This window comes from Stegostoma tigrinum, chromosome 6, assembly GCF_030684315.1.
Source record: "Stegostoma tigrinum isolate sSteTig4 chromosome 6, sSteTig4.hap1, whole genome shotgun sequence".
Taxonomy (NCBI): Eukaryota; Metazoa; Chordata; class Chondrichthyes; order Orectolobiformes; family Stegostomatidae; genus Stegostoma; species Stegostoma tigrinum.
In genome coordinates this window covers 85,928,985-85,955,976 of record NC_081359.1, presented here as the reverse complement: position 1 = coordinate 85,955,976, position 26,992 = coordinate 85,928,985, and the positions used below count along the sequence as shown (strand labels likewise).

The window sequence follows — 26,992 nt, the reverse complement described above, 5'->3', positions numbered from 1 at the left end:
GTTGTTCAATTATTTATTGCTTCATTATGTGTGTCTATTGATTCTTATCCTCACTATGTGTGATTAGTTAAGCCTGGCTGTGATCAATGAGAAAATGAAATTAAACAAACAGCTGTAAGTGTGGGAACAGTCGTTTTAGTATTTCAACAAAATCCTTACTCGCATAGAACCTGGTGTGTCATCTCTGCACGTATCCAAGATGTAAAATACAACAGGAGACCTTGCAAAGCGAGAGTAAATGAGAATCTGGGTGATTGTCCCTACTTAGTCATTCTTAACTCAAAGGAAGATCATTGTGGCTATTGAAGGATAATCACTTCAGCTCCAGCACATCATTGCAGGACTTCCTCAGGGTCATGTCCTAAACCTAGCCATCTTCAGCTGTTTCATCAATGACCTTCCTTCCATCATAAGGTCAGATGCAGAGATGCTTGCTGATGATTACAAAATGTCTAGCACCATTTGTCACTCTTCAAATCTAAAGCAGACCATGACCATATACCGCAAGACCTGGACAACATCCAAGCTTGGACTGATAAGTGGAAGGTAATAGTTGTGCCACACAAGTGCCAGGTTATGCCATTTCAAACAAGGCAGAATCTAACCATCTCTCCTTGATATTCAAAGATATTACCATTGCCTTCTCGAAATCTAAGTGAAACACATTCATGAGATCCCTTTGTCCACCCTCTTTGTTACTTCCTCGAAGAACTCCAATACGTTAGTCAAAAATCATTTCCCTTTCATTAAAATGAGTCTCTCTGCCTGATTAAATTTAGATCTTCTAAAGTGTCTGTTACAACTTCCTTAGCTATAGGTTCCATCCTTTTCCTGATTAAAGTTGTTAAACTAGCTGACTCTTTAGATTCTTGAGTTCTGTCTTTCTTGAAGAGAGGAATTTCATTTGAAATTTTCCAATCTAATGGGGCATCTTCTTTGAAAATTAAAACAAATGGATTTATCACAGCTGTGACTTCTTTTCTGACACTGAGCTGAGATCTATCAGGACCTGGAGACTTCTCAGCCTTCTTTAATTCTAGTAATTTGTAAATGTCTTTTTGCCTGTTGAATTTATTATTTTAAATTCCTCTGTCTCTTTCATCTCCTGATTCACAATTATTTCTGTGATGTTATTTGAATCTTCAGCAAGAAAATGATGAAAAATATCTCTTCAATTCATCTGCCATTTCTGTATTTCCTATTATTAATTTGCCATCAATGTTAATCTCTCCCAGTCAATCCCGTACCAATCAGCAAACATAGCATGAAAGCCAAAACATGAAATGGAATTGCGATGAATCAAGCTTCAATATTGAATTCAGACACTAGAGGGTAGCAGATTCAAACTTTGGATGCATTCTACACTTGTGGAACGAAGATGAAAGGTCTCAGAATTTGCAATTAGGATTACGCTGAGAAAGGGGAAAATTGAAATTCCAGTAGCATTCTTGAATAATCACTTGAAATAAAACGAAACCACACGTATTTGGCACCTCTGCTGCATTAAAACTTCCAAAATGTTTAGAAGAGACGAAGGAATCTTTTTGAAAAATGCAAAAGAAAATGTAATTTTTGTACAACGAGAAAAATTGCAGTTATTTCTACCGCAAGGTACTTTTAAGTTCGCAGAAGCTTAAAAATGCTGTATTGCTTATATAGTCCTTTATTTCGGGCTTTTTTTTTTGTCCTTGGTTCAAAAGGGCACAGCTCCTGTAAACACATGGTGAAGAACGGAGTTATTGAATTTAGTCAAAACGTGTTGATGAAAGACAATAGAAATGGACACAGCGAGTTGGATGCTTAGACACTGTAGTCTGATAAAGTCAGTCACCTTCAAATGTAATTAAAGGAAGTCAGAGTAAACAAAGTTAGACTGAGTTGAGTTAATCTCTCTCTCTCACACACACGCACACACAGGGGAAACACAAATCCCTGGAGTTTGCTGCAGCTTTTCAGAAGGAAACTCACTTACGCAATTAATGATTTTGATGAGGTAGTAGATTTTTGAATGAATTTCCACTTGAACAAGACACAAAAGCAAACATTCCTTTTCTTTTTAAAAAAAGGATGTGGGCAAATATCCTGCCTGGAACGTTAATTTCAAACGGTTATATTCATTTTAATGGATGTTAGTCTTTCTTGCTAACTTTCATGACTCATGCTTGTGACTAACCGGCTGGAGTTTGATATGGAAGTCTGTATTTTACTGCTTTGGATGTGATCCACAGTCACTTTGCTCCTGAACCCGGTCTTTTTTTTCAGGGTGGGCGTAATTTATGTCTATCTGGGCTGGTCCTCCTTCGGGCTCAGCTGTTATATAAAAGCTGCCAGTTACTTTTCTTCTTGTCCACTTTAATTTCACTGCTGAGAAGGTGATAAAGCAGCCAACATGAAGCTCTTGTTTTTAAGCACCTTCATTCTCCTTGTTGTAACATCCTTTGATCAAACCGAGTCATCTTACTATGACAAGATACTGTCTCACAGTCGAATCAGAGCGAAGGATAAAGGGTAAGTAAATATTCATTTTGAAAATGAAAGTGACAGGTCCAGAAATCCATGAAATTACACATTGAGAATGTGCTCACTATAAAAATGACCAACCTCAAAGCAAAATTATTAGTGTTGCAATTTTTCTGGGTAATTTAGTAAAGTGACTATAACCGAGCCTTCTGCACACTCAATGTCTAATTTGCAAAATTGTTATACCACTTCAGTCGTTTGTTTCACTTTAGACCTTTTTTTTCTCTCCCTCTCTGTTTGCAGACCTAATATGTGCGCCCTTCAGCAAGTGGTTGGGACCAAAAAGAAATACTTCAGCACTTGCAGGAACTGGTATCGTAAATCCATCTGTGGCAAAAAAGCGTAAGTTTTAATTTCTTGAGCAGGGTTAACCCAGGAACGTTTTGACATTTTGAAAATCGAGATAAAGTGCAGTATTTAAAAAGGAACTGGAAACGGAGACAATCTACGTTAAAATTAGTAAATTAGTTAAAGCCAGGTATTTCAACGGAATTGATATTTGGTAAGTTTAAGAATCATTCAGCGTTTCTCATGGGGTCACCACAATTCTAGTTGATCTCCAACAATGTTCGATTTGGTGGTGCTTTCGCATCAGGATGCTCTCCCGCCCCCTTTGCTAACACGCCCCGTCTCTCCAGGCAAGACATACACACGAATAAACTGATTTGTCTGTTTGCTCTGATACCAGCAAGTCCTCTCCTAGGAATCGAACGTGGAGTATTCTAGGTCAGAGGCAAAGGTGCTACTGCCTGAGCTGCAAGACCCTAAAATTAAAAAAAACACTCCGCTCTCTTAAGATAACTTTCTTTAAGTGTGATTGCTGAGTCTCATTTGCTCATAGCTGCTCTGTGACAGGAGCCTGTTTACACAAATAAACCGGAGTGCCGAAAGAATTCCCACAGGAGTGGAGCAACTCGGAGGAAGTAGCAAGATATATGGTGCCTGGCATTTAAGTGCAACAACCACTTACATTTATATAGCACCAATAATACAGGAAGAAAAATTACAGAGATGTGTGAACAGAAAAAAAGACGATGCTTGAGCTAAGGAAATACATATCAAGAGTATTGAAGAAAAAGCTTGCTAAAATAATCGAACTTCGAGGAACTTCAGTTGAAGGAATTCTAGAGCACACAGATGCTGAAAGCTCAGCTGCCAACCATGGGATAAAAATAGAAAGTAATTCCGGTGACACAGTGAAACAAAAGCATCTACAATAAACTGGATTATATTGATTAAAGTGGAGGAATGAGGGACTGTGGAATATGTGTTTTCAGATCTATAATGGAATTGGAAAGGCCAGTAAGGTGGGAGGGAAGGTCTCAGACATGTTGTCCTTTATTAGCAGAGGCAGCAATTAAAAGAGCATGGAAGGTTTGATAGAGCTCTGTATGACATCAGTTCAACCACAGCTTGAAGACTTCGTACAGTTCTAGCCACCACTTTACAGGAAACTTGGGATTTCACTGGATACAGAAGAGATTTACCAGGACTGTAGAATTATAACCATGAGGAAGGATGGATAAGCTGGTATTGTTTTCCATGGAACAGAGGAAATTGAAGGGTGACTTAATTGAGGTGTACAAAATTATGATGGGCCTAGATTGAGTAAATACAGAGGACTTAGTTAGCTGAGTAAAGAGGTAGGGAACAGAGGAACAGAGATGTGAAATAATTGTTGAAGACTTCAAGGGGAGATGATGATACAATTTTCACAAATGCGTGGATGTTTTCCAGAAGAGCTGTGATCTGCAGAGCTGCAGACCCACAGGAAAGTGTAATAAAGTCAGGTAGATGTTCATGGACTAACATGAGCGTACAATAGATGGAATGGCCTCCTGTGTTTTTCAATGTCAAAGTCAGAGGAACTGAGTAGAGGCTTGGTAGGGTTGGAAGTTACAGAAATAGGGATGGATAAAGCGAGCCAGGAACAAATTCCAAGTAAGAATGAAAATTTTAAGACTGAAATGGGACTTCCCAGGAGCATCCCACATATACATTTGACCTCCTAAATGCTGCTGCTGGTAACCCCAGGGAAGTGTACATCTGTACTTTGGTTCATGGCTGGGTACCTATCCCAAATAAGGTTTACCAAATTCACCAGACATCATACCATCCAAATTGTTTCTGCATTTTGCGTATTAATGGAAACACCACGCAACCTGTGATGTGGTTTGGAGAGAGTCCACAATACATATCAAAGGCCTATTTTTCTCCTGGAATATTTGTTGAGCCTGAAACAATTATAACCAGAAGTGCACTATGATTTTCAACAGCATAATAAATTGTGCCATTGACTGCCAATTTTGAGAGGCACAAATTACAATATAAAAACTGTAACAAAGGAAGATATAACTATGATAAGTCAGCAAGTTTTAAGAATCTGCAGATAATTTGAACCTTATCATTTCAAGTTTTGTATAATGTGACAGTGCTGTCAAGGAGTGCAGTGCTTTCTGTCTTAGGCATCCGGGCAATCAATCTCAGATGAGATATAAAAGTTAAAAATCAACTTTTCGTAACTGACACCCAAATGAGGAAATAGACATCTAGGACACTTTCAAGTAGATTATTCATTTCTTTCCTGCATTATAAAATTATTTGCTATCATGTGACTGGATATTCTGTCATTGAAACTTCTAAAATATATCTAACTAGAGGTGACATTCCTAGGTATTAATAGCCTGTGTAGGTTGTTAAGTAGAACCTTGTGTGGCACAATGTTGGATGAAACGAAGTTTGCTGATGTGTAGATTGGGAGGTTGACTAGAAGTCAGTATAATTCTGGAGATCACAAAGACATTAATGGCTTTCAGTAGTTGTTGAGCTGAGGTACCAGAAGAAGCATCCAGTGTGGTTTAGCTGGCCTATGTAGTCCATTTATGTAACTTGAACGGCTAAGGTTGGAAAACTATTGATGCCAACATTAGTGAATGAATGCTTACCATACTTACCTGGTAATTTTCTGCTATTTTTACATTGCATTAACAGAGTTGGATGCAACAGACTAACTAAATTACCAACAATACTTTCATGGATTTATTGTTCAGAGCTGATAATAAAATTGTTCTTCTGCATTTAATTATTACGGGTGTGTTCGATCACACTTCCAATTTTAGTACCTTTGTGAGGTGAGTTGAGCTTTGGACCAGAATGAAATTGGAGTGTAAAACAACTTAAGGGCCAAGCTTATTGCCAAGGAAAAAAGGAACACCATTCCTTAAAGAAAACAGTTTCAATTTCTTTGGTTGAACACCACATGGAGTACAAATATATTGGGTGGGGGGTGTCAAACGTGGATTACAAAGGAAATGGCTCACCCACCCAGCCTAATTTTTATACTTGTGGGGTGGAAATCTTCCCTTCCCATTTCTAAGTGGAGAAGTTTTCACATAATGAGTGCGATCTGCCAGTGCCTCCCTCCAGAATGGTGCATACAGTTCCTTGCTGTGAAATGGTTCTTGTTCTTGACACCAGTGATGCTGCATCTAGCCGTAACTGAAATGTTGTGAATGGGCTTTTACAGTGCATTTTTAAAACCAAATTTTCGTTGAAATGAAGCAGTGTTAATCTAACTTATTGTAGTCAAATTGATGCCCTTGATCTCCAGATATTACAAACTTCTGCAAGATATAGACTCATGTTGCCACTCATTTTGCATGAAATCAGCCTGTGAAAGGTTTCCCCGCCACTTCATCAGAGAATTGACCACCATAAAGACAAAGTAGTGCAAAAATAAACATTGCAAGTCCCCTAAAAAAGTTTTGGAAACTTAATGATGAGTACTTTTCAACTCTGAACGACACTAACTTAGCAGGAAGGAAAGCTGAATGCGAGAGTCACATAAGTACACGTGGTATTGGTGATATTGCATAGTCAGCAGCAAGAACACGTCTCTGAACACAGGCTGATGCATAGAATCATAACGTCATACGGCCATACAGCATGGAAAAAGACCCTTCAGTCTAACCAGTCCATGCTGAGCATAATCCCAAACTAAACTATTCCCCCTAATGTCCTTTAGGGAAGGAAATGGCTGGCCTATATATGACTCCAGACTCACAGCAATGTGGTTGACACATAACTGCCCTCTGGTCAATTGGAGATGGGTAATAAATGCTGACCTGGCCAGTGACGCCCCCATCCTGCGAATGAACAACAAACAAATCTGCCTGCTCCTGGCCCATATCCCTCCAAACCTTTCCTATTCATGTACTTATCCAAATGCTTTTTGAATGCTGTAATTGTATCCATTTCCACCGCTTCCTCAGGAAGTTTATTTCATACGCAAACGACCCTCTGTTATTCTGTAATAGAGAACTATCAGCTGATTTGCCTTGTGTGTACAAAGTAATTAAAGTTTCTATTGACCCAGAGAAGAATTTGAGATATGGATCTATGGTATCACTGCACCTGAATACATATTAAGCTCCTTTTCTTCATATTAATATATCAACTGCAGTATGTCAGATATATGTATTTTTGTCCACTATATACTCGATAATTATACTTGACATTACAGAAACATTTTAATAACAGTTAAAAGAAAATTATAGTTTTAATTTGAACTGTCACAGCCGCACCTTGTTAAAAGATACCTTTAAAACTTTGCTTTTAGAAGACTGAGGTATGTAGATCAAGACTTCAAAACCTCAGTGCTTTGGTTCATAAATTTTGTACTCAGCTTTTATATTGTAAATTTAATTGATTAAACAAGATCAAAGTATCAGGAGCGTAGTTCAGTGCTTTTTCTTTCTACTATCAACAATGAATGTTATAACTTCAGTCTTATTAATTAATTCCTCAACCATTTCCTTAAATGTACATTAGCATTACACCAAAAGTCTATAGTCATTAAAACTAATGCAAACACTGCTTTTTCTGGATTGAGCGTGAAATATTTAAATATCCTATCAAATTATTGTCCCATATGCTCATGCCCTCAGCAACACACTAAAACAACAAGCAAATACCCAGTGCATATTGAATTTCTTAAACAAACTCATGAAATAAAATAACTATGCAATATATCATACTTATGCTCTTTTAATCAGGATCTGTTATGTGTGATTAAACATGGGATAATTCTCTGCCCACATTCTGACCTTTACATTCTCAGCTTACTACTCTCTTCCAGTGAAGTGCAGCTTTAACTCAGGGAGCACTCTCATCTTTTTATTAATTGCTTTACAGCCTGCTGGACTCAATGTTGAGTTCATTGTCTTCAATGCATTAACCCTCCTGCCATTTATTTATGCACTGAAAACAAAAAATGCTGGAAATCACAGCAGGTCAGGCAGCATCCATGGAGACGGAGCTAACTAAAATTTTGAGTCTAGACAACTCTTCTTCGGAGTTGACATTATTTATGCATTACTTATTGTTTCTGCAGCTATTTTGTCAGTTCTGCTTTATACCTCATCAAGAACCATTTCCTTTGTTTTTTTTTTCGTTTGCCTATTGACATCTCTTTCTGCCTTGCCATCATTCCTTGTATTAATTCATCTCTCCTACCTTCTACCTTCCTCCCTAACTGATGCTGCCAAGCTGGGTGTGTATTATCAGCAATTTCTGTTCTTGCTTCAGATTTCCAACATTTTATAGTACTTTGTGTTTCTGTACCTAATTGAGCATTTGTAGTGAAGTTATTTAGCTACTTCAGATTCTAAAATAAAATGTTAACTATAAAAATATATAAATTTAACTAGTGTAGAAATTAGAAAGAGGAAAAAGTTAAGCCAACTAGCCTTGTGTACGTCCATGAGAGGTGTGTTCCAAATAAAGTTGGTGAGGAATTTACCATTTGGGGTATCGCAGAGACTTGGCTTTAACAAGGCCAGAAATGGGAAGTAAAAATTCCTGGATAGAGTAAATAGGCAAGGTTTTTTCGCCCGGGTGGGGCAGTCCAAAACTAGAGGGCGTAGATTTAAGGTCAGAGAGGAAAGGTATTAAAGGGGCCTAAGGGGTAACATTTTCATGCAGAGGGTGGTGCGTGTATAGAATGAGCTGCCAGAGGAAGTGGTGGAGGCTGGTACGATTACAACATTTAAAAGGCATTTGGATGGTATATGAGCAGGAAAGGCTTAGAGGAATATGGACCAAATGCTGGCAGATGGGATTAGATTTATGTAGGATATCTGATTGGCATAGATTACCATGCTGTATATCTGTATGACTTTATGTCTCTATGACATAACTGATGTTTTAGAGGCAGAATCTATTCGATTAGCACTTAGGGACAGAAAGGAGCAGTTACATTGTTGGATGCTCGATATAGATTCCTAAAGAAAGCAATAGAGGAAAAGATATGTTGGCAAATTTCTGAGGATCATAAAAGTAATAGAAAAATAATTAGATGGCACTTTAAATATTCAGTGGGAAAAGTTGCAGTGGGCAGCAAAGGAGAAAAATACCCAAAGTGAATACAGGAGAACTTCCTTAATTTGTTGTCTTTCCAGTTAAATGAGGATGGAAATAATGCTTATCCGAGACTGCGGAATCATAGAATGATGCAGTACTGAAGAAGGCCAATCAACCCATCATGCCTGTGCTGGCTCTTTAGTTCCATCTCCATATTCATTCCCAATAGCCCTGTAATGTCTTTTGCATTTGGCCATTTATTCAATTTCCTTTAGAGCGTTAACTGCCTCCATTATTTCAGGCTGTGCATTCCTGTCTGAATGAAGCAATGTGAGTTGTGTTTGTTTCAATGATGTCTTATTGCATTAAATTTTGGGTAAAAATGGTCATACAATGAGACAAAGGAAAGTCAACATTGAACTGGAGAAGAGCAGGTTTCATTGGTTTAGGAAAAAATCTGTCACTGGTGGAAGGGCAAGAAAGATTAGGAAAACAGTAAATGCGAATTAGCAGGATAACTAAGGACTACAAACTGAGAATATTCCCATAACTAATCTCCATGTGCCTGATATTTATTTTGATTCACCATTTCTTCATCCTCTTCCTTAGAATTATGTTTGTCATTTGTCATTTTGAGGATCTTGCCTTTCTGCTTTGGCCACTTAATCATTTGATTATATCTCAATTCCTACCTGAAATACTTAATAATTGCTCCTTTGCCATTTCTGGAATTCATTCATCCTTTCTTTGTTCTATTTCTGTCTTCTGTGGTAGTGTCCAGATGTGAAACAACATTCTTATTTTATTGTTAATGCTTCTGTGAAATAGATGCCTACATCCATTATCCGTAGTATTTCAATACTCGGCTTTTATTGATCCTCTATTCCTTGTCTTACTGTGAAATGGTCACTTTGCCTCATGAAGCATGAAGAATTGATTGTTTCCTGAGAACAGGTATCTAATTCAAACAGGGCCTCCCTCTCCAATATCTGAACATGAATCAGGGCAAGGAACCTCTCCATACAAGAACCCTTTGCACATTTTCAGGAATTTGAACAAACATACTGCTCATCTAGGAATCCAACTATAACTTCACCAGTCTTTCATATAAGTTGTTAATATCTATGCTATAGTCTTCCATGGAATGCCCATTCCTTTTTAAAATCTATAAATCTGACTATCGGCACTTAACAGATAAACTCGCTTGTGGTTTCATACACAAACTCCATCCCACTGATAGACATCTAGCTAGTACCCAGCTCACACAATAGTTTACTTCTGATTTGACTTTTGGTAATTCATAACAATGCCAGGACTAAACCAGTTTTCCCTTTTGGGAGGGATGTAACCCAAGTCCACATATCTACTTCGTTTTTCTACTGTCACATGGTTCACACTCAGAGAACATCGAAGAGTAATCATTTCCAATTTCTCATATTTGCCTTCTGTTGTTTTTCACAATGGTTATCATTACAGCTTCCAAAGAGATTGATAACTTTTAAAACAAAAGAAATTTGAATATCACGTTGATGGCTGAAAAGGGTGGCGCAACAAGAATTTTACTGTAACAGACTGAAAATAGTGTTGACTAAACTCTGTTTTTGTAGGTCGCTGATTCTTTAGAATACAGAACTTTCTACTTTTTAACACAGCTGAAGACCCACGTCATGGGTTTACATTATGCTGTCTCATAAGTAGTCATTTGAAATTCCAAGACAGTCACCAAAGTAATTCATGGCTCTCATGTCTTTATTTCCATTCCTTTTGTAGGCAGTTAATATTTAACCCCAGAACTGCTTTTCACAATGAGGATTTATTCCTTCACTTTAGACAATGCTGGCATGATTGGCCTCCTGCATCATAACAATTCTGTTAATATTTCTGTAATACAGACCAATTTCCGATTCTTGCTTCCAATAATCACAAATTTGATCTTTTCAATTTGAGTGCAGGCTCCCAACCACATTTCTGTGCAGCAAGCCATAGATACTTTCAGGGTCTAGTTATTTTCTCTTTCATGCATCCTGGCCAACTAACTTTGTGAGTTTTGGGAATATCTTAGAAACCCTTCCTCTTAAAATCCATTCCCATGAAAACATGAATCACATGAGCTTTGCATCCTGGCAGAAATGCTGATTAGCTATTGAAACTCTAGCTATATACTATTATTATAAAGCAATAGACAGTTGAAAACATAACTGTTCACAACTCCACATTCTCAATACCTTCCTTGGCCTTTGGAGACTAACATGTGACCAAGTGTCACATGATACTGCATCATCTCAAAGTGTGAATACCTGGCACCTTGCAGCGAACAGAATAATCTGGGCTTTCCATTCATCTTTAACAGCCCCCTGTTGTCAGGCAGATGTCAGAAAATCATGTTACCCAAACTTAAAGGCATTGTGCCAAGTCATAACAATACTGTAAACCTCATAATACTGTTAGAATTGTGGTTTACTGTCTGAAAAGATAATTTTAGTTTTCAACCTCTATCTTTGGAAAAACTGCCTTTCCTATCGTGTTCTGCACTAGTAGGCCATTGGGCGAGCGATAGATAAGAAGCCAATATATACACAGTTTCTAAGCTTGTATATATGGAGTTACACATTACAGGAATATATATTTTAACCTCAATAACTATCGCTGCAGTTTGTGTCTCAAGTAAATCCTTGATTAATGATTACTGCCTACATACATTAGATTAGATTAGATTTGTAATTGGGTAATGAGCCTGGCCAGGTGTTAGATTTGGAAGTAGGTGAGCACTTTGGTGTTAGCGATCACAATTCTGTTATGTTTACTTTAGTGATGGAAAGAGATAGGTGTATGCCACTGGGCAAGAGTTATAGCTGGGGGAAAGGCAATTACGATGAAATTAGGCAAGATTTAGGGAGCATAGGATAGGGAAGGAAACTGCAGGAGATGGGCACATTAGAAACGTGGAGCTTATTCAAGGAAAAGCTCCTGTGTGTCCTAGATAAGTATGTACCTGTCAGGCAGGGAGGAAGCTATAGAGTGCGGGAGCCATGGTTTACGAAGGAGGTGGAATCTCTGGTCAAGAGGAAGAAGAAGGCTTATGTTAGGATGAGATGTGAAGGCTCAGTTAGGGCACTTGAGGGCTAGGAGGTAGCCAGGAAAGACCTAAAGAGAGAGCTCAGAAGAGCCAGGAGGAGACATGAGAAGTTGTTGGCGGATAGGATCAGGGTAAACCCTAAGGCCTTCTTTAGGTATTTAAGGAATAAAAGAATGACGAAAGTAAGATTAGGCCAAATCAAGGATAGTAGTGATAAGTTGTGTGTGGAGTCAGATGAGATGGGGAAGCGCTAAATGAATATTTTTCGACAGTATTCACTCTAGAAAACGACAATGTTGTCGAGGAGAATACTGAGATACAGGCTACTAGACTAGGTGGGATTGAGGTTCACAAGGAAGAGGTATTAGAAATCCTTCAGAGGGTGAAGATAGATAAGTGCCCTGGGCCGGATGGGATTTATCCTCGGATCCTCTGGGAAGCCAGGGAGGAGATTGCCGAGCCTTTGGCATTGATCTTTAACTCGTCATTGTCTACAGGAATAGTGCCAGATGACTGGAGGATAGCAAATGTGGTTCCCCTGTTCAAGAAGGGGAGTAGAGACAACCCTGATAATTATAGACCAGTGAGCCTTACCTCAGTTGTTGGTAAAGTGTTGGAAAAGGTTATAAGAGATAGGATTTATAATCATCTAGAAAAGAATAAATTGATTAGGGATAGTCAGCACGGTTTTGTGAAGGGAAGGTCGTGCCTCACAAACCTTATTGAGTTCTTTGAGAAGGTGACCAAACACGTAGATGAGAGTAAACCGGTTGATGTGGTATATATGGATTTCAGCAAGGCGTTCAATAAGGTTCCCCACAATAGGCTATTGTACAAAATGCAGAGGAATGGAATTGTGGGAGATAAAGCAGTTTGGATCAGAAATTGGCTAGCAGAAAGAAGACAGAGGGTGGTAGTTGATGGGAAATGTTCATCCTGGAGACCAGTTACTAGTGCTGTACCGCAAGGGTCGGTGTTGGGTCCACTGCTGTTTGTCATTTTTATAAATGACCTGGATGAGGGCGTAGAAGGATGGGTTAGTAAATTTGCAGACGACACTAAGGTCGGTGGAGTTGTGGATAGTGACGAAGGATGCTGTAGGTTGCAGAGAGACGTAGATAAGCTGCAGAGCTGGGCTGAGAGGTGGCAAATGGAGTTTAATGCAGACAAGTGTGAGGTGATGCACTTTGGTAGGAGTAACCAGAAGGCAAAGTACAGGGCTAATGGTAAGATTCTTAGTAGTGTAGATGAGCAGAGAGATCTCGGTGCCCATGTACACAGATCCTTGAAAGTTGCCACCCAGGTTGACAGGGCTGTTAAGAAGGCATACAGTGTTTTAGCTTTTATTAATCGAGGGATCGAGTTCCGGAACCAAGAGGTTATGGTGAAGCTGTACAAAACTCTGGTGCGGCCACACTTGGAGTATTGCGTACAGTTCTGGTCACCGCATTATAAGAAGGATGTGGAAGCTTTGGAAAGGGTGCAGAGGAGATTTACTAGGATGTTGTTTGGTATGGAGGGAAGGTCTTACGAGGAAAGGCTGAGGGACTTGAAGCTGTTTTCATTAGAGAGAAGAAGGTTGAGAGGTGACTTAATTGAAACATATAAAATAATCAGAGGGTTAGATAGGGTGGATAGGGAGAGCCTTTTTCCTGGGATGGTGACGGTGAGCATGAGGGGACATAGCTTTAAATTGAGGGGTGAAAGATATAGGACAGATGTCAGAGGTAGTTTCTTTACTCAGAGAGTAGTAAGGGAATGGAATGCTTTGCCTGCAACGGTTGTAGATTCGCCAACTTTAAGTACATTTAAATCGTCATTGGACAAGCATATGGACGTACATGGAATAGTGTAGGTTAGATGGACTTGAGATCGATATGACAGGTCGGCACAACATCGAGGGCCGAAGGGCCTGTACTGTGCTGTAATGTTCTATACAACTAAACGGAAGTCAAACGCAACTACCAGATGCTGTGTATATGGACTTCCGAGAAGCATCTGATTAATTATTGCCAAACTATTTTGTTTACAAAATAGAAGCATATGGTGGAAAGTAAATGGAAATGTGAAGATATAATTTACTAAAAGATAGGAAGCAGTGAGTAAATAGAACTTTTTCTAACTGAAGGAAAGTTTCCCCTATGACTCTTTCGGTGAAGAGAATGTGTAGGATAACTCGCCATTGCAAATCAGGACACCAAATGCAATAATGAAGTCACGCTACACCTTTAAAAACCAATAATTGGGCATCAGCTCAAGTATTGTGTGCAATTTGGAGCAATGCACTTTGACAAGATATAAGAGACCATGAAAGACGATGGAAGAAATTTATCAGGATGATAGCAGTCTACGTGGAGAGATTGGAGAAGCTGACATTGTTCAGGATCTAATCGAGGTGCTAAAAATCATGAGAGATTTTGCTGGATTAATCGGGAAGAATCTGTTTTATCTGGCAAGTGGGCCAAAAACCAGAGGCTAACCTCACTGTGAAGCCTCTTCCAGGGATGCCTAACCTGAAGAAGTTACCCTCCTCCCTCCAGACCAACCTCAGGGAATCTCTCTCCTCCTTGACCTGTCCATCTTCCCTGGACTGACCTATCCCCTCCCTACCTCCCCACCTATACTCTCCTCTCCACCTATCTTCTTTTCTCCCCATCTTCAGTCTGCCTCCCCATCTCTCCCTATTTATTCCAGAACCCTCTCCCCATCCCCCTTTTCTGATGAAGGGTCTAGGCCCGAAACGTCAGCTTTTGTGCTCCTGAGATGCTGCTTGGCCTGCTGTGTTCATCCAGCTTCACACTTTGTTATCTTGTATTAAATTGAAAACAGGTGGAAAGAACTAATGAGGAAAATGGTTATTCTTGCAGGAGGTTAAGATCTTGGACATACCTCCAGAATGGAAGGTTGAATCAATTTCCTCAAGGATGTTCAAAAGGCGATTGGTTCACTAATTTACAATGTTGTGAAAAAATGCTGGGGCATGGAACTAAATTGGACAGCTTTTTCATTTGTCTGCACTTTTCCTGTGCTGTAAAACACTGTGACTCACTTTAGTGATCTTCTCCAACTTATATAGTTATTTCTCCTTAAAGACCATCTTTTCTTTCATTTTTGAGATATGTTCAATTTTCCATTATTGTGGGTGATATTTTGCTGTGGCTAGCTCCATTACATATAATGTTAACAACCAAAATTCAGCCAATGACATGCTTTTTCAAGAATGATCCTTTATCACTTTTCAAATCATAAAAGGATGCTTTAATTGAAATAAATAATGAAAGGGTGGTAATCTAGCAGTGATGTTTGAATTGAAGGGATTATATGGTCCAATGGGAATGATGAAAAAACACCAACTTATCCAGCATTACAATAACTAAGAAAATGTCGTTGAAACATAAAATGTAATGGGGTCTTAAAGCCTGTGACTTCCAACAAGCTGGAATCTAGTTTAGACAAGGGGAGGGGGGGAAGGTTTCAGTAAAAAGAGTTCCAGTGATCTTAATTCTATTGGCAGCAGAATGAACACAGAAGTCCATAATTCAGCAATAAATGCCATTTTAGTAATGTATCCATTCCCTCCCACCTAAGAGTTAAACCAAAAGAAAATATTGGGATATAAGATGTCTCAGTGGTGCAATAAAGTATTCTCTTCTGAGTGTGTGGAACAGGAAGGCGTTCAGACAAATGGAGACAGACCTTGCTTTTCAGTTTAACCATGACAGGCCAAACCATAGAATTTAGATTCTCTCAACCTGTGATGAGTGAAAATTCATATTGATTTGGACTTATCATTTTTTTTTCAGAAAGAGCATTTTAGAAAACAAGTTAAGGAATGAAAACATTTGCACGGTCCCATATTGTGACTTGGAATCTGTACTGATTGTAAGAAGGTCAGCCAGGTGGAGCTCATAGAATATGAGTTTCCTGATTAGGGCTGTTACCCTGGTCCAATAAAGGAGCCCAGGCTGGCAGGTATAAACAGGAGTGTTAGAGATTCTGCTCACTCCTAGAGCTGGATTAGTGTCAAGGACTCTCCATGTGTAAATGGAGGGTGACTTTGTGACAGGATACAGGCCTCTGTGGGATTATTTTAGTGGCAATGAGAGAAAAAAAGTGCACTCCTGAAGAAATTCATTTGCAACAATTGTCTTTGAGTTGGGGGGTAAGCATTTTGGGCATTATACCATTAATTGGGAAGCTTAACTCATTTGATTCTGCCATTGCAGATTGGGCCCAGTATGCAGGAAGAATGTAATTTTCTTTTTTGGACCAAATGACATTTGGGGAGATGAAAAGCAAGGAGTAATTCTCCTGACACCTTGTGGACCTGCAGCTTTTTTTTTAAGTTATGAGAAGCCTAACTTTCCCTGAGGCACCAGATGCTAAACCTTTTCAATAGTTGACAGATTTAGTGAAGGAATATTACAACCCCAACCTCCTCTAATTCTGGGACACGCTTGGTTGAATTCAGCAATTCAAGAACCAGGAGAATCAGTATCAGGATTTTTGCTGAGGCTAAGATGAATGGCAGAGGCATGTGACTTTGATATAACCCTTAATGAAATGCTGAGAGACCATTTGGTGTGTGGGACTAATAATGTAACAGTGCAAAAACACCTACGAGCTGAAGCCCAACCGGGTTTCAAACAGACACTACAACTGGCCTTATAATTGGAGCATATGAGTTGCAGTGTCCGATGGAAGTGGACACCCTTGCCAGGCCAGCTGAGTTTAAAGAGCGCCACTTGAATGAAGGCAATTACAGAGCCTCACTCAGGACATCTCCTGCATAGAGGAACACACAGTAAAACCCGAAACAAAGCCATTGCTTGACCAAATGGTTAAAATTTTCTTCAGGATCCAGGCCAGCAGGCTACTGAAGGCGCTGCCAATATTGCAGACTTGAAATAGCAAAGGAGTCTCGCTAGACCTGAATGGAGTAAGGGACCTCATAGGCCAGTATCCAGGAGACTGTATACCCTAGAAAGCCCACCTACATTTGGTTGGAACTGATAAGTTGCTTAGCCACATCCAAAACAGAACCAATCAAAATAAGGGTGAGATTGAATGGCCACCTGGTTCTAATGGAGGTCAATACTGGCATGACCTTTTTGATAATTGCAGAATTAGTCTTTCAGAAAATTCACTGCAACCCATAAATTTGTGCTAGATTGGTAACCTATACTGGGGAACATTTACAGATTAACAGTACAACTTTAGTTCCAGCCTCTCGTGAAATGCAGCTGGTTCAGTTACCACTGATTACAGTAAGAAATTTGCACCCAAGCTTGATGGGGTGATAATAAAATGTGAGGCTGGATGAACACAGCAGGCCAAGCAGCATCTCAGGAGCACAAAAGCTGACGTTTCGGGCCTAGACCCTTCATCAGAGAGGGGGATGGGGAGAGGGAACTGGAATAAATAGGGAGAGAGGGGGAGGCAGACCGAAGATGGAGAGTAAAGAAGATAGGTGGAGAGAGTGTAGGTGGGGAGGTAGGGAGGGGATAGGTCAGTCCAGGGAAGACGGACAGGTCAAGGAGGTGGGATGAGGTTAGTAGGTAGCTGGGGGTGCGGCTTGGGGTGGGAGGAAGGGATGGGTGAGAGGAAGAACCGGTTAGGGAGGCAGAGACAGGTTGGACTGGTTTTGGGATGCAGTGGGTGGGGGGGAAGAGCTGGGCTGGTTGTGTGGTGCAGTGGGGGGAGGGGACGAACTGGGCTGGTTTAGGGATGCAGTAGGGGAAGGGGAGATTTTGAACCTGGTGAAGTCCACATTGATACCATATGGCTGCAGGGTTCCCAAGCGGAATATGAGTTGCTGTTCCTGCAACCTTCGGGTGGCATCATTGTGGCAGTGCAGGAGGCCCATGATGGACATGTCATCAAGAGAATGGGAGGGGGAGTGGAAATGGTTTGCGACTGGGAGGTGCAGTTGTTTGTTGCGAACTAAGCGGAGGTGTTCTGCAAAGCGGTCCCCAAGCCTCCGCTTGGTTTCCCCAATGTAGAGGAAGCCGCACCGGGTACAGTGGATGCAGTATACCACATTGGCAGATGTGCAGGTGAACTTCTGCTTAATGTGGAATGTCATCTTGGGGCCTGGGATGGGGGTGAGGGAGGAAGTGTGGGGACAAGTGTAGCATTTCCTGCGGTTGCAGGGGAAGGTGCCGGGTGTGGTGGGGTTGGAGGGCAGTGTGGAGCGAACAAGGGAGTCACGGAGAGAGTGGTTGAGAATTGGTTGAGAAATGTTGACTTGGATTGGCTCAACATTCTTTGACTAGAAAATGGCTACCTAATTAAATGCCCAGAGGTTTTTCAGGAAGGTCTTGGGACTATCAAAGGAGCAAGTCTGCCTTGCACGTTGACCAGGAAGCAATCCCACAATTCTGGGCAGAATTATGGGTAGAAGTAGAGGCAGAAATCAGGACCTGGAAAGTGAAGGCAATGTCAAAACAGTACAATTTGTGGAACGGACAGCATCACTCATACAGATTGTGAAGCCCAAAAGGTCGGTTCATCTTTGTGGCAATTTTAAACAAATGGTAAACCAGTTTTCACAGCTGGATAAATACTCAATCCCTCACCTAAAATATTTAATGCAAAGCAGGCAGTGAGGCTGTTCTTCACAAAGTTGGGCATGATGCATGTGTACTTGCAATTGTGGTTAGATGATGATTCCTAATTAATAGCCATAAGGGTTAGTGCCAATATACAAGATTGCAATTTGAGGTAGTGTCAGCTTGTGCAATTTTTCAGTGGATGATGGAGAACATTTTCCAAAGATCTACCCCAGATTGCCATTTATCTGGGTGATTTGCTGGTATCAGGGAAAACCAATAAGAAATACTTTGAGAGTTTGGGCATAGTCCTTAGTCTTTTCTCCCAGACAGGCATACACCTTGGAAGGAAAAAAATATATGTTCCAGGCACTTCAAGTGATGTAGTTGGGCTACATAGTCAACAAGACCAGGTTACACCTGTTGGAAGATAATGTGAGGGTGATTAAATGTGCCCCAGCTCCCATGTCTGCACTGGAGCTTAGGCCTTTGCTTGGGCAGATGAATTATTACAGAAAGTTCATACATAACCTGGCCTTCATCCTGACGCCTTTAGATCAGCTCTTAGAAAAGGGTCAGCCTTGGAAATGATTACACAGCCAAGCCATAATGCTCAGGGAAGTGAAGAAACAGCTTTCATCCTCCACTCTGAAATCGCAAACAAGATCGGGTTTTGACATGCGATGCCTCCCTGTACGGCATCAGGGTAACATTAGCTCATAGGTAGTGCAATGGAGGGGAACACCCAAGAGGGTATGCATCAGAGCTTTGGCTAATGCAGCACACAAATAGGCCCAGATAGAGAAGGAAGATTTGGTGGTCATATTTGGAATCAGGAAGTTCCACCAATACCACATAAATTTGTAGTAATAACGGACCACAAACCCCTGTTAGGTTTACTTAAAGGGGCAAGGCAGTGCCATCCAAAGCTTCTGGCCAAATTCAGCAATAGGCTCTCATACTAAATTTGTATAGTTACATGTTGGAACACCGTGTGGGAGGCCAAGAAGCAAATGCAAAAGCATTGAGGCCCCTCCTGCGGGCAGGTACATCACCGGTGGTACCGCCACTAGAAGAGTCGATAATGGTTTTAAAATTCCTGGACACTCTTCCAGCCACAGCTGACAATATCAGACTTTGGATGCCGAAAGATCTGATCCTGGCAAAACTGAAGCAGCTGGTGGTGATAGGGGAAACCAAAAGGCCATGACAACCATAATTGAAACCTTCTGGACCCAGAGAGACAGATCACAGTACAGGACGGCTTATTATTATGGGGAGCAAGAATGATTGTCCTGAGCAAAGGTCAGTGCCAGATACTGGCTGAAATCCACCTGGATCAGCCAGGAGTTTCCAAAATGAAGATGTTGGTGAAAAGTTAAGGCTGGTGGCCAGGGTTGAACGCAGACTGAGCCGCATTGGTGGGGCAATGCCCAAAGTGTGAACAAGGACGAAAATTACTGCCAGCAGCTCCCCCACATTTGTGGGAACGGCTGGGTAAACCTTGGACTGAGGAACACTTCAACTGTGCAAGTGCTTTCATGGGCTTAAAGTTCTTAGTGAATGCAGATGCCCACTGGAAATGGCGAGATGTTCACAGAGTTCATTTGTTAAACACGGGGATGACAATAGAAAAACTGTGCACGTCTTTTGCACTACACAGACTCCTGGAAGTGTTAGTCACAGATATTGAGCCATTATTTACCAGCAGGGAATTTGAATATTTCTCAAGTCAAATGGTATTCATCATATAAGGACTGCTCCATACCATCTATCATCCAATCATCTGGCCGAAACAACAGTTCAAACTTTGAAGGCCAGCTTAAAGAAACCCAAAATGTCAGCTTTCCTGTCCCTTTGATGCTGCCTGGCCTGCAGTGTTCCTCCAGCTCCACACTGTGTTATCTACAGCTTCTCTGGATACCCAAATGCCCTGGTTCCTATTTGGTTATAGGATCAGCCCTCGTACAACTATAAGGGATAGCTCCAGCAGAGTTGCAAATGGGGACAAGACTCTGTACTAGGTTAAATCTAATCTTCCTGGACCTGGGCAGGGGAGGGTAAAATGGCATCAGAAACACCAGTCCTGGACAAAACACATCACTAAGCATGAGGGACGGTTTACTTCAAGGAATAAAGCTTGGTGTAGGAACCACAGGAATGGTTGGGTACGAGACACGGTTGACATGAGATCATATCCAGCGACATATAAAATTCGGGCAGGAATGACAGTCCCAAACAAACACGTGGACAACATGAAAGCTGCAAACTTGCATATGGTCTGGAGCCAAATATGCCCGGCTCCTCATCTGCCCTTTTGACTGTACCAGAACCCATGGGCTCTCCCTCTCTGTGAAGCATTGGAGTTATCTCGGAATCTGAGATGGTCACGGCCGATGTCACCACTCTGCCTTTGCTGCTTGAAGAAGAGAATGATTTTCTGACTGATGCTGTTAATCTGGTCCAATCAGGGAGCCCTGGCTGACAGATATAATTGAGAGTGTCAGACATCCTGTTCACTCCAAGAGTTGGCTCTGAGGAAGCTGGCTCAGTGCCAAAGGCTCTCCATGTATCAGTAAAGGGTGACTTGGTGACAGGATACAGTCTCTGTGGAGTTATTTCAGTCTCAATGGGCTGTAGCATGCAGGTGCAAATTAGAGAGTTACATTTGTCATTTTGCTTGAACTAATTTCCCATTGCCAGCGATGTAATTGTGGAGAGGAAATCCATTCCCCATAGAAGCCAACAGAAGAGGATATAATGAGAAGAATTTACGCCGTAAATTGCATTCATTTACCCTTTTGCACCAGTGATAGAGGAAAAGGAGAGGGGATGGAGAAACAAAATATGAAAAAAAGATGCTGCTTCTTTAGGAAGGAAAGCAAAATTGGGGAGTATTGATGGTATTGAGACAAGATACAAGCTTGTACTTGCATTTGCAAGGCTACTGCTCTCCCAATGTTGAGCAGGTGAGAAAGGAACAATATAGAGGGGTGAAATCTTCCCTCACTGCAAGGTCCAATCAGCAGCACAGTATTCCTGAAAGACATTTCTTCACCTCATAGAGCTGAATCGTACATTTACTTGGCAGAGTGGCCATTGTGTCAAGAATTTTATGGGTTCATTGCCACAAGGACTATTGAGCTCTCTCTCTATATCTCAACAAACATGCCATATTAACTCTGTATGCCACCATAAGGTGCCCCCCATCTGATTTTAGCCCCATCTTATCATGTGCCTTTCCTGGAAAATCTCACAACTCAGCGGATGTTCACCAAAAGCCCAACATCCCTTGTGCTTCTTTAAAAGGCTGCAGTGCACCTGGACAAGCATTGACAATCTGGTGTTGCCCCTCACTGGCAACATAACAGCACTGCAGACACAAAGCCACTCTCCTCACAGCACTAGCCAACATGGCTGACACATTCCTGCCTTTCTCTCACCCGTCACCGTTTGACCACCACACCACATGGTTTCCCTGTTTGTAGCTGCGCCCCCAACTAAATGCCTTCACTAAGCCAGCCCTATTCTGTCCCTACTGTACCTAGTGGACACCCACAGCTTGCCATTGTCCAGTCGCAGAACATTATTTACAGGTATGTAATCAGTCAATTTCAGCCTCAAACTTCTATTGACATCAGAGTGAAAGAACCAAACGAAAAGGAACCGTTATCTGTCCCCCTCCAACCCAGACAGACCCCTACTGGCACAGACTGTGTGTCTGTGCAGAAGAACACATCAGTACAGCAGTACTGCTAGTCTTTAGATTCTGACTTGGGTGCTGACAAATGGCATGGTAAAGCAAGGAGGGCTGGGCACAGTGTGCATGCAGGTAAGTGCTAAGTGAGAAAGCAGCCCTGAGATGCTGCCAGCTCCAGACTGTGAGCCGGATGTCTGTGTCTGCAGGCAGTGTTCTTGCTGTGGTTCCTCAATGCTAGGTGCTGATGCGTCCCGCGATGCAAGCCTGTGCTTTATGAGCAAGCAGACCTGAAAGATGCCATGAGGAACGTGAGTGATTGTCTAATCTTGGCCACCAGTATCCGTGAGCGAGAGATGTACGTGTCTGGTCCCCATTGATTGTGCCTGGAGATGTCATTACATGGTGAGCAAACGAAGGCTCTTCCAAGTCAGTGGAGAGCTAAAGTCATCAGGCCCTTGCTGTGATTTCCAGATCAAGAATTCTTGATGTCTAGTTTGTTTGGTGCATTTAGTATGATAGGAAGCTGCATATTGACTGCACATCTCACCTCATTAATAAGGCATTTTAACAAGTGATAATCTCCCTTTAACTGGAAGCTGGCTGCTGCCTGGAGAGAAACTCTCCCGAATGCTAATGACATGATAAAAGATGCAACGCATTTCTCCCCAGTGTTGACCCAGGTTGTGCTGGCGATTCTACGACAATTCTTGCCATAGCCCACATCAATCAGACAATAGTAACATTCCTCCTATAGTTTCTGCTTGTTCAGGCAGCATTACAGGGATTGAAGGATGGATCATCTGTTTGCCTATCCTTTAGGGGTGAGAAAGTGAAGAAAGCTTGCATTAACCAGTTGAAGGAAACTGCAGCATCACTCCTTGGTGCGCAGTCTTTAAATTTAGTTTGAGCAGAGCCTGTTGTTGAGTCTTATTGCTTTTACAGGAAAAGGTGTCAGCATTTTAGCTTTTCAGGAATCTGCAGTATGTAACCTTGATGTGGTAATCTATATTTACGTATGGGATAACAGTGAATAAATGAGTTTGTGTAAGGGCTGGACTTTGTAAAACATTTGACATTTGAATACTGTAATTATGGAACATCAGCTTTGAGGCAGATCCTGCTTGTGGACAGATTCTCTGTAGTTAAATGTAAAATGCACAAGAAACAGAATCCCAAATTAAAACAGATAACACTGGAAACAGCCAATGAGTCAAATGCTGTCTGTGGAGAAGAGAAATGAACTTTTCAGGTATAACCATTCATCAGTTCACTCCACTTTATCAGCAATGTTAGTTTCTGGGGAAATCAAGTCATTTATTTTTGCAGGCTAATCAGGGAGATAAGCTACCAACAAAGTTCTTCAATTGTTAAGGTGTCTCTCCACTTTCCGGTCTATGGGAAATAGCAGTCGATAAGAAAACTAGCCTCAAGAAATACTGCATCTGAATCACAGATAAGAAAATAACTCACTATGCCTGCAGCGTTGTATATTATACATTTGCATTACTGTTCCTCCAGCAATTGACATTGGTTGTTGTCCAGTGATTCTTTCAGATACAGGTCTGGGCTCATGTGACCCCTGCTGAGATCATTTTCTTGTGTAGCCATTCAATGGAACATGTGGAATGTGAGCATTCAGACCACAGTCTGGCAAGACATTTTTCCCTTTAAAAACTATTCCAAATGCACAGATTTCTTGTAATCCTGCTTGGAAAGAACATTCCTTTTTCCAGATGGCTTCCTTCCAAAATGCAAACCTTTTTCCAAGAGCTTCAGCGTAGAAGATTGTTTCCGCTGGGGACAGGTAGAATGGACAGTAATTAATCATATTATTCAGCCGCATCTGCATTTGCTTTTATTACATTTACCAGGTCATTCACTCAAGCCAACCAAAATACACGATGGAAATGGGGGCATTCTATATTTCTCCAAACCTCAGAAGTTGTGAAAGCATTGTGGCATTCTGTATATGGCTCAGCGACACTCAAAAATTTGATTACTGCAAATTATTTCGAGCATCAATTCAATGAATTAGTTATTGAAATTCAAAGTCCAAATCGACACTCCAGTCAGTAAGTGGATTGATTTCACAGACACGGTGATGTGGGAGAGAAGCAAGGGAAAAAAAAAGATAAACAGGAGATTCAGAAGGGCTCCTTGGTCTAGGGACTGGCTGGCCACAGCCCATATACAATGCATGTGTAAACAACTAGTGGCTTGGTGATGGGATACTGACCCCTGGGCAGTTATTTCATATGTACATTTTTTTTAATCAAGTAGAGCTTTGAACCTTTTAATGGACTAAAATTTTACAACTATGAATCTTGTGGATTTGCAAGAACGTTCTGCAGAGGATGCAATGGTAAAAATAAAATTAAGTGCATTGGCTTATTTTCTATTAGCTTGGACACAAGGATAAAGTGATTTGTTTTGACTGAAGTAGGTGTTAACACATGGTTTGGGGTTTGATGGATGGAATTCCTACACAGTTATCTTCTCTGGCATCAAATACAATGAATATCTTGGTCTAGTGGTTATGACAGCAAACTGGAAACCTAGAGGTTATAAATAGTGAAACTGTACTCAATAACCTGATCATTTACTGTCGAATTCATAGAATTGTAGAGCGCCTACAGAGTGGAAACAGGCCCATCAGCCCAACAAGTCCACACCGACCCTCAGAGCATCCCACCCAGACCCATCCCCCTATAACTGACTTAATTGAATTATTGTTACAAAGTCAGCTAATTTGCTGAAGCCTTTTGGGGCTTCTCTGTTGTTTAGAGCCTGTGACTAGTTTTGGAGGCTGTACCGGTACACAGTGGTAGGTGTGTGTCGGGTTGAGCAGTGTTACTGAGGCAGGAAGAGGCATTTCTGGCTTTGAGCCTCTTTCTTTGGTCTATGGCTTATGGGGGTCCTCAGTGTGGTTCATCCAAAGAAGATGGCACTATGTGCTGTTCATGGAATTGAGCCAACCAGAAAGTCAAATGGAAAAAAAGACTGTGATATCGGAAATCTGAGATTAAAAAAAGAAGCTGGAACTGCTTGACAGGTCAGGCAGCATCTGAGACAAATATTTCAGATTGAGAGGATCCAGCCAGAAAATTTGTGCGTTACCTGGGTAATCAGAAGCATCAAAACAAGTACTTGTTTGACTTTAGCTGTAACTTTGAACTTTTTGGAGAGCAACTTGACACCATCAGGTCAGCCCTGCATTACAGACATTTCAATTTCCTTTCCTCTGCCATTGAACTGAGTTCCACACCTGCATTGTGGTTAAATGCCTGAGAAATCTTCACGGGCCTGAAAAGCTTGCAGATACAATTAATGTTTATCTGTTTCATATTCCATTCAGGACCATGACTCCCTTGTCAAGTTGCCACTCCCAATTTATGCATTGCACTCATGAGGCATAGCATATTTGACACTTGTTGCCATCGTATGTCTGCTACGCCAGCTATTTTTAAAAAGAATATATAACATTTTTATATAAATCACATCATTTTTAATACCACTACATCCTGACAAGACTTTATATAGCGCCAGCCTTACTTGGTTGAATTCATGCCTCTGAATTAGAAGATTTTGGGTTAAGATCATAAGAAATAGGAACAGGAGTAGACTGTCAGGCTGCTCTGCCATCCAATAAGATCATCTGATCTGACATTCCTCATCTCTATTTTCTTGCCCTTTCCCCATACACATTGGCTTCTCTCCAAATCAAGAATCTATCTATCTCCGCCTTAAATATACACTAAGAGTCTGTTCAAATCCCACTCCTGAGGCTGGAATACCTAATCCAGACTGACACTTCAATATAACACTGAATGAGTGCTTTGCTGTCTTTAAATGAGAGCACATATATGCTGTTTGGAGAAACAAATCAATCTACCAAATAGAATCAGACATGGAAGTTGCTTTGCCTGTGTTACACTTTGGTACATTAAGGCAGGCAGTCAATATATTCACAGTCACAGCAGAAATTGATACTCAAGATCTTGGTGAAGCCTCATCTGTGGGTGTTCAGGAGGAAAGCCTGAAGTGGGTTTTAGAGATATGCAAAAATGATGTGGTAAGCCTGTGTGATAACCCTGACAACATCTCATTGTTCCTGTCAGCAACATGTTCTGTACCTGCTGTGTAGTAAATTTCTTCAAATAGTCAGCACCCAAATAAGGAATTAGGGAGAGGATTGGGCACTTTAACCAAAGGTTATATTTTCTAAACTGTAGAAGGGTTCTGAAAGGAGGGTCACTGGACTCAGAATGTTAATTCTGATTTTTCTGCACAAATGCTGCTGGACCTACTGAGTTACTCCTGTAATTTCTGTTAAGCCAGAAGAAGGTGTAGTCATTGTAGGGAAGGTGGTAGTGTAGTGATAATGCAATTGAACAAGTAGCCCAGAACGCCCAGGATAAAGGTCTCAGAAGATGAATTCAAATCTGCCCAGGACAAATGGTGAAATTTAGATTCAATTGTGTTTAAAAAACCAGAATTTTAAAGAACAATCTAGACCTATGGCAATTGTAAGAAAATTGATTGTTGCAAGAAAACCTCAACTTGTTCACTTGCGCCCAGATCTGCCATCCTTATCTGATTTGTTAAGCAAGGCTGGGTAGACTGGGACTTTTTTTCACTGGAGCGTAGGAAGTTGAGAGGCGACCTGATAGAAATTCATAAAATAATGAGAGGTAGAGATAGAGTTAATGATAGTTGTCTTTTCTCTAGGATGGAGGATTTCAACACTAGAGGGCACATTTTTAAGGTGTTAGGAGAGAGATTTCA

At 41.0% G+C, this 26,992-nt stretch overlaps 1 protein-coding gene across 10 annotated transcripts in view; it reads left to right on the top strand.

The window, feature by feature from the left end:
- Window positions 1-2,058: 2,058 nt before the first annotated feature.
- LOC125453274 (periostin-like) overlaps window positions 2,059-26,992 on the top strand; it is a 94,944-nt gene continuing 70,010 nt past the window's right edge. For 3 of the 10 annotated variants that reach the window (XM_059646729.1, XM_048532611.2, XM_059646727.1), the window contains exons 1-2: window positions 2,064-2,508; window positions 2,764-2,862. In XM_059646729.1, coding sequence (XP_059502712.1) covers window positions 2,390-2,508; window positions 2,764-2,862 — 218 coding nt within the window. In that variant the 5' untranslated portion in view covers window positions 2,064-2,389. Of the gene's footprint in view, window positions 2,509-2,763; window positions 2,863-26,992 lie in introns of all 10 variants that reach the window. The other 7 variants (XM_048532615.2, XM_059646730.1, XM_048532617.2 and 4 more) reach the window with 5 other exon arrangements.